Genomic DNA, 13905 nt, shown 5'->3' with positions numbered 1-13905 from the left:
TTGACTGAAATAACCACTCATTACAACCGAGGTATGCAGCAAAGCATTTGTGAAGCCACAACACGCACAACCTTGAGGCGGATGGGCTACAACAGCAGAAGACCCCACCGGGTACCACTCATCTCCACTACAAATAGGAGAAGAGGCTACAATTTGCACGAGCTCACCAAAATTGGACTGTTGAAGACTGGAAAAATGTTGCCTGGTCTGATAAGTCTCGATTTCTGTTGCGACATTCAAATGGTAGAGTCTGAATTTGGCGTAAACAGAATGAGAACATGTATCCATCCTCTGATGGCTACTTCCAGCAGGATAATGCACCATGTCACAAAGCTCGAATCATTTCAAATTGGTTTCTTGAACATGACAATGAGTTCACTGTACTAAAATGGCCCCCACAGTCACCAGATCTCGACCCAATAGAGCATCTTTGGGATGTGGTGGAACGGGAGCTTCGTGCCCTGGATGTGCATCCCTCAAATCTCCATCAACTGCAAGATGCTATCCTATCAATATGGGCCAACATTTCTAAAGAATGCTATCAGCACCTTGTTGAATCAATGCCACGTAGAATTAAGGCAGTTCTGAAGGCAAAAGGGGGTCCAACACCGTATTAGTATGGTGTTCCTAATAATTCTTTAGGTGAGTGTATATTACACTTTCTGGGGGGCAAGATAACAACAAATAGCTGTTTTGGCACCTTTTTTATTTTTTGTTATTTACAACATTCATCTGACAGGTTAGATCATGTGATATTTTTATAGACCAGGTTGTCACGGATGCGGCGATACCTAATATGTATACTTTTTTTTATTTATGTAAGTTTTACACAATAATATCATTTTTGAAACAACAAAAAAAAATCATGTTTTAGTGTCTCCATATTCTGAGAGCCATAGTTTTTTCAGTTTTTGGGCGATTATCTTAGGTAGGGTCTAATTTTTTGCGGGATGAGATGAAGGTTTGATTGGTACTATTTTGGGGTGCATATGACTTTTTGATCGCTTGCTATTATACTTTTTGTGATGGAAGGTGACAAAAAATGGTTTATTTAGCACAGTTTTTTCTTTTTTTTTTTACGGTGTTCATCTGAGGGGTTAGGTCATGTGATATTTTTATAGAGCCGGTCGATACGAACGCGGCGATACCAAATATGTATACTTTTTTTTTATTTATGTAAGTTTTACACAATAACAGCTTTTTTAAAACAAAAAAAATTATGTTTTAGTGTCTCCATATTCTGAGCCATAGTTTTTTTTATTTTTTTGGGCGATTGTCTCAGGTAGGGGCTCATTTTTTGCGGGATGAGGCGACGGTTAGATTGGTACTATTTTGTTGGGCAAACGCCTTTTTGATCGCTTGCTGTTGTACATTTTGTGATGTAAGGTGACAAAAAAATTGTTTATTTATACATACCTAATATGTATACTTTTTTTTTTTTCCCTATATTTTACCAATTTTTTTTTTACTTTATTTGGGGGAAATGACGTTTTTGTTTATTTTTACTTGAAACTTTTAATTTTTTTGGGGGAAAACTTAATTTTTTCAACTTTTTTTTTCACTTTATTTTTTTCCCACTTTGGGACTTGAACTTTTGGGGGTCTAATCCTTTACAATGCATTCCAATACTTCTGTATTGGAATGCATTGGCTGTATGAGTAATACAGTGAGTATTACTCATACAGCTTCCGGCCTGTAAGATCCAGGGGGCTGGATCCCACACGCTCGTCACCTTCCTTAGACATCGTGCTGCCTTCCATGCCATCGGGTTCCCTCCACAGCTGCACGGGGACCCGATTGCACCGCCCGCCGCAACCGCAGGTAAAAGCCGCAAACTGCAGGTCTATATTTCACATGACCCCCCGGCGTTGTGACAGGATGCCCGCTGAATGATTTCAGTGGGCATCCTGTTCCTATTAACCCCTGCCGCAATCTATTTTTAAACTTAGGACGTACCGGTACGTCCTGAGTCCTTAAGGACTCGGCAAACGTGGCGTACCGGTACGTCCCAAGTCCCTAAGAGGTTAAAGGGTGGCGGTATATACACACTTGCTATTAACCAAGCCCTACCTTCCAAAATGCAGTCCAGCAGGACATAACAGCCCTCCCTATCTGTAATTATTTTCACAATTATTTGCACTTAGTAAAGTAGATGCAAACATTATACATGGACAAAGTCCTCACTCTGATATGATAATATCTGAGACACTTAGTCAATATATTTTGATCAAAACACATCTAAGCCCGCCTACCAAGCGCCAAGGTGGTCTCAGGTCAGGCGGGTCCTACGCTAAACCTACCTAAGCCATTGGGCTTCTATGTTCAGGAGCGCAGACGCCGCACAAATGGTGTGTTGCTCCTAGTCACCTCCATGTGCATCAAGCAACCAATGGGAGGAGGAGCCAGCACACCTATATGTACCACCTAATCAAGGCGCTCTATTGGATAGGAAGGGCAAAAGGGCAGAGGAATGTTACTCCCAAGATAAAATAGGTGCGCATTCACACTTGAAGGTGCCACTCCCTCAAGCAAATACTACATAGACAAAAAAATCCACAGAAAACACTAAGATAAAAACATCCTGCACGATATGATATACAAATGTGCGAATGTCCCTGGCCATATTATTAATGAAAACCACAGAAATAAGATAATAATGCACTTAGTAAAGTAGATGCAAACATTATACATGGACAAAGTCCTCACTCTGATATGATAATATCTGAGACACTTAGTCAATATATTGGCCAGGGACATCCTCACATTTGTATATCATATCGTGCAGGATGTTTTTATCTTAGTTTTTTCTGTGGAATTTTTTTTTGTCTATTTGCTTGAGGGAGTGGCACCTTTAAGTGTGAATGTGTAGTGTCCCACTAGGTAGGCGTGGGCACTACACAAGGGTCAATTGGGTGACGTGTTACTCCTACTCACAAGGGACAGAAATATTATATTTAACTATGCATTTAATGTATTTTTCTATGTGTTTTTATATGCAATGTTTCCCCTGTATTATGCATTGCAGGCCTATTAGGGTGTAGTTAGGCATCCTAGACACTAGAGGGAGATAGGGAGCCCCTAGTATAAATGTTCAGGCCCAGACAGGGAGGGGTTAGTTCATAGTCAGGAGTCTGTGAAGACAGAAGTGAGAAGGCACCAGCCAGAGATATGCTGAGGGCCTCCTCCTGACATGCAGCTTGATAGCCCTGGCTGCTAGCTACAACCAGGAGGCTAGTGAAGAACTCTAGCCTGCCTGTAGATCAAGTGAGCCTCAGTTAGCTCAGAAGATTACCCCAGTAGAAGAGATGTACCTCCTGGGAGCAACCTGCAGCATCCCTCACAGTAAGGACAATACAGCAAGTTCAGATAAGTAACCTGATGGGCAGAAGTACTATAAAGTAAAGAGCAAGGGTCAATACTGGAGGAAGGATTTATATACCAAGGATTAAAGCCAGCAATTAGGCATCCGGGCCTTGGGATCCAGCCAGCTAGAATAGCTGAAGGGGATAGAGCAGCATTGCACTGCAAAGCATTAACTGTTTGCCCTCCAAGTATCTTGCATGATTAATACCTGCCATTATTGAAAGAAAACCTGCTTGTGGAGTATTGTTCAAGGGACTGCATCATCATTATCAACTGTAACTGTCTGTACAAAGTTGGGCTACTTTTCCACCAAGTAAAGCAACGTTTGGTTCACCAACTGTGTACTCATTTAATCCTCCTACAAATCGGTGTGCCACCGTTACAGGCACTGGCGTCACGATCCTTAAAGGGACCTTACCTAAGGCACTCAAAACACCTACAACATCCAGGGCACCTCACACACCATCAGGCCTGGTCCCTATCTACAGAGTGTTCCCCCAGAGGAACTAGTGTCTGCCTCTCCTTCACTGTTGCATGCCTGCCCAGGGTTCTCCTCAGAAAAGTGAGTAACCCTCGATTTGCCCATACCGTGACCTCACTGTCGCTGTACCCTGCAGGTCTGGCGTGCTGCAAATGCGCACCTATTTTATCTTGGGAGTAGCATTCCTCTGCACTTTTGCCCTTCCTATCCAATAGAGCGCCTTGATTAGGTGGTACATATGGGTGTGCTTGCTCCTCATCCCATTGGTTGCTTGATGCACATGGAGGTGACTAGGAGAAGCACACCATATGTGCGGCGCCTGCGCTCCTGAACATAGAAGCCCAATGGCTTAGGTAGGTTTAGCGTAGGACCCGCCTGACCTGAGACCACCTTGGCGCTTGGTAGGCGGGCTTAGATGTGTTTTGATCAAAATATATTGACTAAGTGTCTCAGATATTATCATATCAGAGTGAGGACTTTGTCCATGTATAATGTTTGCATCTACTTTACTAAGTGCATTATTATCTTATTTCTGTGGTTTTCTTCAATAATATGGCCAGGGACATCCGCACATTTGTATATCATATCGTGCAGGATGTTTTTATCTTAGTGTTTTCTGTGGATTTTTAAAATAATTTTGTAGGTCGCCCTGAGGAGTCCAACCGACTCCCTAATATTTCCCGTCTGGAGGGAGAGGTCCTGTATCGCCATATTGCATTTTTTTATTTCTTGAAATACATCTTGCAGGCTAGGAACCTGCTCCAAGGGTTTGTTTGTTTTTTCCGGCCTCATTTAGCTATTTACAGGGCTGGTGCAAGGATTTTTGTCAACACAAGCGAATCTACAATTTGGCGCCCCCCCCCCATCATTTCACATTTCTGCCCCTCATGATTCATGTCCATTTCTTCCCCCCCCCTCCAATCATTTCACATTTCTGCCCCTCATGATTTATGTCCATTTCTTGCCCCCCCCCCCCCCCATCATTTAATATTTCTGCCCCTCATGATTCATGTCCATTTCTTCCCCCCCCCTCATCATTTCACATTTCTGCCCCTCATGATTTCTTTCCATTTCTTGCCCCCCCACCATCATCTCACATTTCTGCCCCTCATGATTCATGTCCATTTCTTCAAATTTTCAAAGACCCTTTAGACCCAGGAAAAAAAAAAAATGTTTGTATAATTCAAATAGTCTAGTTACCTAGACTAATAGACTCCCGTTTCTGGTCATTATAAAATATAACATTTATTTATTTCATTATTAAAAATATAACATAGAGCGGGAGAGTGAAGGAAAACTTTAAAATTCTAGGTTTAGCAGGATCACTGAGCAGAGTGAAGGGTTAATTTCACCCATATACTCTGCATACCCTAGCATATATCCATCCACCTTTGGTTCGGCGGTATATTTCCCTTTTATGGAATTTGATGTTTAAGGGTCACCTAGTGGTTATCGATCATTATTTTCTTTATGTGTCTCAAATATATCTCTCCACCACTGGTGGTCGCGGTTCGGAGGAGTCTGCAGATACTTCTCTCCGCGACAGGATCCCTGCCTAACCTAATCTAAAAATTAAAGGCTAGAGCTCCCCCAACATGTTTCACCACTATAGCGTGGCTTCATCAGGGGAAAGGAGCTACTGTCAGTTGAACCTTATGTCTGTGGAGGCTCCGATCCTGGTTTTGGCTCACAATCACTGATGGAAATAACTGACCAAAACACTGACGTGTGAATGAAGCTTTACATAAGAGAGAAGTATAATTAAAAGCTTTAAAGGGTTTCTCTAGGCTTTTTATAAAAACCTGCCCTGTGGAAGATAGCTAGTTTGGTTAATAATAATAGAAAGTAAGGGGGAACTCTACTACCTGGAACCATTGGACAGAAGTGTTTGTACAAATATTATCTAATACATTTTATATATTTATACAACATACATATAAATAATATAAATAGTATAATATCACTAGGTCAACCAGTATTCTAACAATAAGGATACTAATTATATAAGAGAAAAAATTAATTAAAAGAAGAATAAAAACAAATTAAATATATATGAGGTAGCACATATTCCCAAGGAAGAGTTTATATAAAGGGTTTCCATTTGATTAAGATGGAGATAGTATTGTTAATCTCACAAGTGTCTCTTAATAAAATCCAGGAGATATTTCTATGGTACTCAAATAAATAATGTCATTTCTTTAAACACATATGTGTTGGTGTTAGTATCCAATATAGTTATTAGTTCAAATCAATCAAACTTGTTGTAATATATATTCCTTTAGGCTACTTTCACACTTGCGTTCAGAGAGATTCCGTCTGGTGTCTGCCCAGACGGATCCGCTCCTATAATGCAGACGTTTGGATCTGTTCAGAACGGATCCGTCTGCATTTATAGTTTAGAAAAAATTCTAAGTCAGAAAGTTGTTCAGACGGATCCGTCCAGACTTTACATTGAAAGTCAATGGGGGACGGATCCATTTGAAAATTGAGCCATATGGTGTCAACTTCAAACGGATCTGTTTGCCTCCGCACGGCCAGGCGGACACCCGAACGCGGCAAGCAGCGTTCAGGTGTCCGCTTGCTGAGCGGAGCAGGGGCTGAACGCTGCCCGACTGATGCATTCTGAGCGGATCCGCGTCCACTCAGAATGCATTGGTAGCTGCCAATGTGTTCGGGGCCGCTTGTGAGACCCTTCAAACGGAGCTCACAAGCGGAGCCCCGACGCTAGTGTGAAAGTAGCCTTAGTTGTACGTTACCACTCTTGCAGCTTAATTATTCCGATGTGGCCGTACTGTGCTTCCCGCTAGTCTGTAACCAGCCTGCCTTGGGTTCCCTGCCGGAAAGCATTTCAATGGGTCTGCAAAAAAAACCGGACAAGGATAGTACTGTTCTATCAGGGGCCAGCTGTTCCATTCCGCAAAAAACGGAATGCACACAGACCACGAAATACTGAAAAAGCCATTTGGTTGTGTGCAAGAGGCCTAAGGCCTCATGTACACGAACGTATTGTCTTTCCGTGTCCACTCCGTTTTTTTGCGAGCTATATGCGGAACTATTTACTTCAATGGGTCCGCAAAAACAATGGAAGGTACTCCATGTGTATTCCATTTCCGTTCCGTAAAAAAGTAGTGCATATCCTATTATTGTCCGCAAATCACGGTCCGAGGCCCCATTCAAGTCTGTGGGTTTGCAAAAATGACAGAACATCCGTATGTCATCCGTATTTTGCGGATCCATACTGTAGAAATGCTATGCCCAGCCCATATTGCTCATGTGTTTGTTGATTAATAAGTTACTGTTTCCGATCCGCAAAACATGGATCGCATACAGAAACCATACGGATATGTTTTGTGGAATAACGGAACGGAAGGGGACTTAAATCAGAGGAAAAAAAAACCTCAGATACGGAACAACAGGTCCGTGAAAAACGGACCGCAAAACAAAAACGGTCGTGTGCATGAGCCCTTACGTAGATGTGAAACAAGCCTTAAAGGGGTGCAGCACTTGGCAGAGGGCTATGAGCCCTTTTGTTCTGGCACACTGAACTATCTTCCTTATTTTAAAGTCCAATTTTGAGACAGACTAGTTGCTAGGTATACGGTGCCTAATAGCAAAGCAGTTGTTAGGGAGAGTTCACATCACCGTTATTTTTGCGTTCTTCTAAACCATCAGAAGAACAGAAAAAAAAACAGGATCCTGTTAAAAAACGGATCCTGTGCATCAGTTATGCACATTTGGCATCTGTTTGATCCATTTCTGTCTCAGATCAGTTTTTTTTGATGGAACGGAAGTTCTGCCCGCAGTACTTTTTTTTTTTTCCGTTCTTTTTCCGCACATATTTCCGCTCTACCTTATCATCTTTGTAAACTCCACTCCTGGATTTTGGCTTACAAATACTGACCGTGTGAAAGTGACCATCATGGGTATCTATCTTTGTCGACTGTTTCCAATGGCAACCAGCAGACCTTTGAATGTAGTACTGGACTATTCAGCATCATAGATTAAGGCACCTGCAAGGCAACCAATTAGCCCGGAGGGCGGATACTTAAGGGCTTGAAGGGCAGTTGGCTTTCTCTACCTGTGAATACAGAAAGCCTGTCTGTGTGTTGGCAAAAGTGAGTAAAAGGTTGCAGGTAAGAAGCCCTTCAGCTGTTCGTAGTGATGAGCGAACATGTGTTTCACGTTCGGCGTACAAGGTTCGGGTTATCTAAGAATCCTGTTATGGATTTCGCTACCACGGACCATAATTTACCGTCTGTAGTAGAATTCTTAGATAACCCGAACCTTGTACGCCGAACTTGAAACACAAGTTTGTTCACCCCTAGCTGTTAGCATAGGATGTTTAGGGTGCCCTCACAACTTTCTGCAACACAAAAACATCCCCCCCCCCCACGTCAGCCTGTGGGGATGAAAAGGGTTAATACCTACATTCAGTTCACTGGAATATTCTTCAGAGGAACAGAATGCAAATGGGGGGGAGATTTCTTAAAACTGGTGCAATGGAAAACCGGTTTAGTTGCCTGTAGCAATCAATCAGACTCTACCTTTCATTTTGCTGAGATTCTTTGGAAAATAAAAGGTGGAATCTGATCGCCCCTTTCACACGGGCGAGTTTTTCCGCGCGGGAGCATTGTGTGATGTGAGCGCATAGCACCCGCACTGAATCCTGACTCATTCATTTCAATGAGTCTGTGTACATGTTCTATATTCTGTGTTTTTTACACAGCCCTGGCCCCATAGAAGTGAATAGGGCTTCAGTGAAAAACTGATTGCATTCAGTCCGCATGAAATGTATTTTTAACTGATTGTTGCTAGGAGATGTTGTTTGTGAACCTTCAGTTTGTTTGTGGTTTTTTTAATGCGTGTGGGAAAACGTATCAAAACTAAACAATTGGGAAATTGTTTGAGTTTCACTGACTGCATCCTGACACAATCCTGTATCGTTTGTGTGAAAACTACTTCAGCGCTGCTTGTATACGGCGGACGCTGTGGTCCAGGCTGCAGCGCTGCTTGTATACGGCGGACGCTGTGGTCCAGGCTGCAGCGCTGCTTGTATACGGCGGACGCTGTGGTCCAGGCTGTAGCGCTGCTTGTATACGGCGGACGCTGTGGTCCAGGCTGCAGCGCTGCTTGTATACGGCGGACGCTGTGGTCCAGGCTGCAGCGCTGCTTGTATACGGCGGACGCTGTGGTCCAGGCTGCAGCGCTGCTTGTATACGGCGGACGCTGTGGTCCAGGCTGCAGCGCTGCTTGTATACGGCGGACGCTGTGGTCCAGGCTGCAGCGCTGCTTGTATACGGCGGACGCTGTGGTCCAGGCTGCAGCGCTGCTTGTATACGGCGGACGCTGTGGTCCAGGCTGCAGCGCTGCTTGTATACGGCGGACGCTGTGGTCCAGGCTGCAGCATTGCTTGTGTTTGGGAGGCACTGGGGCTCTATACATAGTACTGCTGGTTGCGGCAGGCACTATGGCTCTGTATTTAGCACTTGTGTGGGTTTTTTGTCTGTCGTATCTATTGACATTTTTAAATATTATAACAATAAGATTCTGTATTGTGTGAATCGCTACATTGTCAAGTCTGTATGCTCCCGACAAAAGGACATTCATCCTGCAAGTATTCCAGAAATAGAATTGTGGATGTGCCCTAGACTGGCTGCTCAACTTGTCATCTGCACTCTCTGAAATTGTATTATCTGTAATAGCACTGCAATGCATAATGATGTAACCTTAGATGTTTGAGCTGCACTGGGGAGACATTGAGGGTCTTAGATTTCCCCCTGAGCTGCAGTACGATTCAGCTGATTTCTGACCGGATGTGCACCTAGTCATAAATTAGGCAAATCTAAGGCAAACCATATGCCTGGAGAGGAAAATGACAGTAGTTTTTCGGCAACGTTTACACCTGCTTCCAGGCATAAATGTTAGTAAATTTGTTGGTGACCCCAGCACACCACTGCTTCTCTCACGTCCAAGTGCTGAACATGACATAAAACTGGCCCTGCCACTAAATACTGTCGCACGACCGGTTAAAAAAGGGACTTGCTTTGCTCAACTCCTTTAATTGGAGACATATAATCTATAAGGTTCCTGGACTTCCAAGTCCCTGTATATATACTAACTGCATGGATACAGTAGTGTGTGCTTCTGCAGCCAGTGACTGGCCACATCAGTGATGTGCCGCTTGGTGGAGAGGTCTCTGCTGAGGCCAGTCATTGGCTGCAGAGGTGCACGTGACCACGTCTGTGCAGGGACCAGAAGTCCAGTAAACACTTCCCAGGAGCAATGGAGTCTGAATAGGGAATTAGTGAGCAGGTAAGTATACCTCTCTTCACAGCTCCTGCTGAGGTAGGGGAACACATGTAAAACAAAGAAAATTCTGGACAACCTCTTTAAAGAGGACCTTTCACTAATCCTGACATGCAAGTTTTAATAGTTCCATGCATTCCCCATGTAATAACAATTCTGGAGCATCCATTCTTATGTCTCTATGTTGTGCCATTCCTTTATTATTTCTACTAGAAGTTATGAATGAATTGCTAGCAGTCTGCAGTAAGGGTACAGAGGGGAGGTAACCAGTTGGCGGTGTGTACCTGCACAGACTTGCTCTATCCAATCAGGGCTTCCATTGTAAGACTGCAGGTACACACCCCCAACTGGTTACCACCGCTCTGTACCCTTACTGCAGACTGCTAGCAATTCATTCATAACTTCTAGTAGAAATAAAAAAAAGTAATTGTACAACATAGAGCCATTAGAATAGATGCTCCAGAATTATCACATGGGGAATGCATGTAGCTATTAAAACAGGCATGTCAGGAACGGTGAATGTTTCTCTTTAAGGGCTTATGCACATGACCGTTGGCTGTACCGGCCGTCTGTATTTCACATTTTGCAGAACGGAACATCTGGCCCCTGATCGAACAGTCCTATCCTTGTCCGTAATGCGGACAACAATAGGATGTCTTTGATATATTTTTGATGAACGGCACGCGGACATGCGAACACGGAATGCACATGGAATCCTTTCTGTTTTTGCAGCCCCCTTGAAGTTAACGGTAACGCATACGGGCTGCGAAAAAAACCCAAAACATATGAATACAGGGAAAAAAAATACGTTCGCGTGCATGAGCCCTAAGGTGTATGACCCAACCATGATGTGCACAAGGCCTAAGATTTTTGTGTCTATCTTTTCTTTGTACTATAAGTGTATCTTCTAAGAATTTTCTGTTTTTCTCTTTGCAGAATGCGGGCCAAGAGAAGTCTGTGCCTTTTTATGGCTGTCATGTTGCCAATATCCCTCCTCTGCCTTCACATGTGGAGCAAGACTGAAAAGGTGGTAGCTGTCTGGAACAGAGAAGCCCCTGAGGATGTACTGAATAGCGGTCTATTGCATCCACTTAAAAAATATGCTGGGATATCCTTAAAATGGAATAATGAAGTGCTACGGTATGTATTCTGCACGGTTTTAAGTGTAGTAGATGAATAAATACAGTAAAGTATGCAATATAATGAAGTAGTTACCAGGCCCCATGCTCAGCCGCTGCTCCATTGAAGCTCCTGTCTGCAGCACTAAAAAAAGTAGGTGGTGTTTTTCAGTCACATAGGGGGAGATTTATCAAAACTGGTGTAAAGAAAAACTAGCTTGGTTGCGGATAGCAACCAGATTCCAACTTTCATTTTACAATGAAAATTAATAGGTGGAATCTGGTTGCTATGGGCAACTAAGAAAGATTTCCTGTAACTTATAAAGGTTTCCCCTATATTTTTTATATATTTTTCTTCAGTGAGGTACCTCCTGAAACAATGCCCCACACAGATGTGTGGAAACTGTCTTACATTCCACTACAAATAAAATGCAGCTTTTACAAGTGTTCTATAGTTTTCAGTTGGCCAATATGTAAGATATTGGGGGGGGGGGGTTTGCTCAATAATGGGTAACAAAAAGCAGCATTTTGGTGGAAGAAATCAGTGTGAAACCACCTTTTAAGACCCTATATAACAGGCGTTTTCTTTGTGGGCTCGTATATGTTCTCCCATGTAATGTTCTGATTTCTACTTAAAGGGGTTAACCAGTAATGGATAATGATCACCTATCCTCAGGATAAGTCATCGTTATCACATTGGCGGGGGTCTGATTCTCGGCACTCCTGCCAATCAGCTGCTTCAGGGAGCTGCCGAGCTCGCCAGATCCATGGTGAGCGCAGCTGGCACCCGGCATCTTTCCAAGCACAGTGCCGTGGTAATAGTGGCTGTGCTTGGTATAGTAGAGCCGGACTGGGGGGCCGGAGCCTTTAGGAGAGGCGACCATGACGGGGGGGGGTTAGTGAGACCCCCTGGGCAGAGATTGGGGGATTTAATAAAGGGGTGTGGCCGAGGGGTTAAAAAGTGAGGAGCGGCAGTCGTTAGGAGCCATTTTGTCAAGTTAGCGCCAGAACCTTGACTTACCGGCGGCTAGCATGGAGGTTTTGCTGCAGGAGTTGTGGAGAGCGGCAGCGGAGCGAGGTGAAGGTTGGCTTCAGGACCGAGTGCAGGAGCTGCTGCGAGGGGAAGCGGAGGAGACAGCTACACCTCCGCTGGTGGCAGATGTTCCAGTGCTTCCCTGCACCCCCGGGCGTGGGAGGAATCTGGAGTCGGCGGAGCCCACCCGCAGGCTGTGCCAGGTCTGCCCGGCGGTTGGAGTCCAGACCAGGAACGGCGGCCCCAGCCCAAGGATTGGGGGCTGGGGGCCCTCGGCGATGTCAGGAAGGAGGACTGGACGGGGCTGCTGCAAGAGACCGGGTGCAGCAGGCCCTCGGCGGGAACATCCAGGAGTGAAGGAGGGGGAGGCTCCGCCTCCTCTGAAGATGGACACGTGCTCTCTGGTATCCACGTCCCTGACTCTGGCTCAGTCAGGGGACATCTGTCGGAAGAGGATTCAAGGAGGCCGGGACGTCGGGATGCAGGATCTGCGGCTGGTGGGGTCACAGCACCCATGCAGCCAGGTGAGGCACCTTAGGGCTCATTAGTACAGTTTGGGGTTAACTTAGCGGGCAGGGAAGGAGGGTCCCAGTCAGATTTAGGCAGGGGTCTGGGACAGTTGTTGGGGGGGATTGGCAGGATTAATTGCGGGCCTGGGAAGAGGGGGAGGGTCCCCGTTAACCGGCATGGGGTGTTGGGTGTCTTGGGGGCGTTGGGACAGTGGTTCCGGATGCACGGTCCAGTTCTGTATCGGTGCAAACGCAAGCCGGAGGAGGTGGCGAGGTTGTATGACGGGGCTAAGGGTGAGGTTTACGTCTGTTTTGAGGGTCCGTTGGGCGCCCACTTGAAACATGAGGTGAGGGAAAAAATATGGAAAGGGGAGTATGTGGATATTTTTCCCCTGCTTCCATTAGAAAAATTTTACTTAGATAGGGCGAAGCAGGACGAGGGAAAGGAGGAGGAAGAGAGATGGAGACACAGGTTAATTCCGCGTACGTTTGCAAACTGGTTGCAGGCGTTCGTGATTTTGGCGAGTGTCATTGGGGAAAAGGAACCGGAGTGCTGCTCCGCTCTTTTTTTGTTACCTAGATGCGATAGGGGAGGCGTATGGGGGGATGGCCTGGCTGCGTTATGACGAGCAGTTCAGGCAGCGAAAGGCAGTGTGCCCGGGAATAAAATGGGACCACAAGGACATTGCCTTGTGGTTGAAAGTGACAGCGCCGGTCAGGGCAGGGCAGTCCTTTCGGGGGGAATCCAGTGGTGGGGGGCAGTCAGGATTTGCAGTGGCATCCGCAAAGGGGCTGTGCTTCCTTTTTAATGAAGGGAGCTGCAAGTTTGGGGCAAAGTGCAAGTTTAAGCACGAATGCTCCACTTGCGGAGGGTCACACGGAGCCTCCCGTTGTTTTAAGGGGGGTAAGCAAAGAGGGGCTGAGGGGTTTGGAAAAGGGGGAGGCAGCTGGAAAGGATGCGGCCTTACCTCGATAGGTACCCAGATAGGCAGGGTTGTTGGGAGATGGGTTTGCATCGGGTTTTTGGATACCGTTTGTTCCGTCCGGCGCTCATTTAGTTAAAAAGAATTTGCGTTCGGCGTTGGAGCACCCGGG

General features: G+C 45.2%; 1 protein-coding gene across 1 annotated transcript in view; it reads left to right on the top strand.

The window, feature by feature from the left end:
* The window catches only part of B4GALNT1 (beta-1,4-N-acetyl-galactosaminyltransferase 1), a 241814-nt gene that overhangs the window by 106185 nt on the left and 121724 nt on the right, over positions 1-13905 (top strand). The window contains exon 2 of the mRNA XM_040425765.1: positions 11087-11290. Within this exon, the coding sequence (XP_040281699.1) occupies positions 11088-11290 (203 nt within the window). The 5' untranslated portion in view covers position 11087. The remainder of the gene's footprint in view (positions 1-11086; positions 11291-13905) is intronic.

This window comes from Bufo bufo, chromosome 3, assembly GCF_905171765.1.
Source record: "Bufo bufo chromosome 3, aBufBuf1.1, whole genome shotgun sequence".
NCBI classification, from domain to species: domain Eukaryota; kingdom Metazoa; phylum Chordata; class Amphibia; order Anura; family Bufonidae; genus Bufo; species Bufo bufo.
This window is presented reverse-complemented; position numbering and strand designations above follow the sequence as displayed.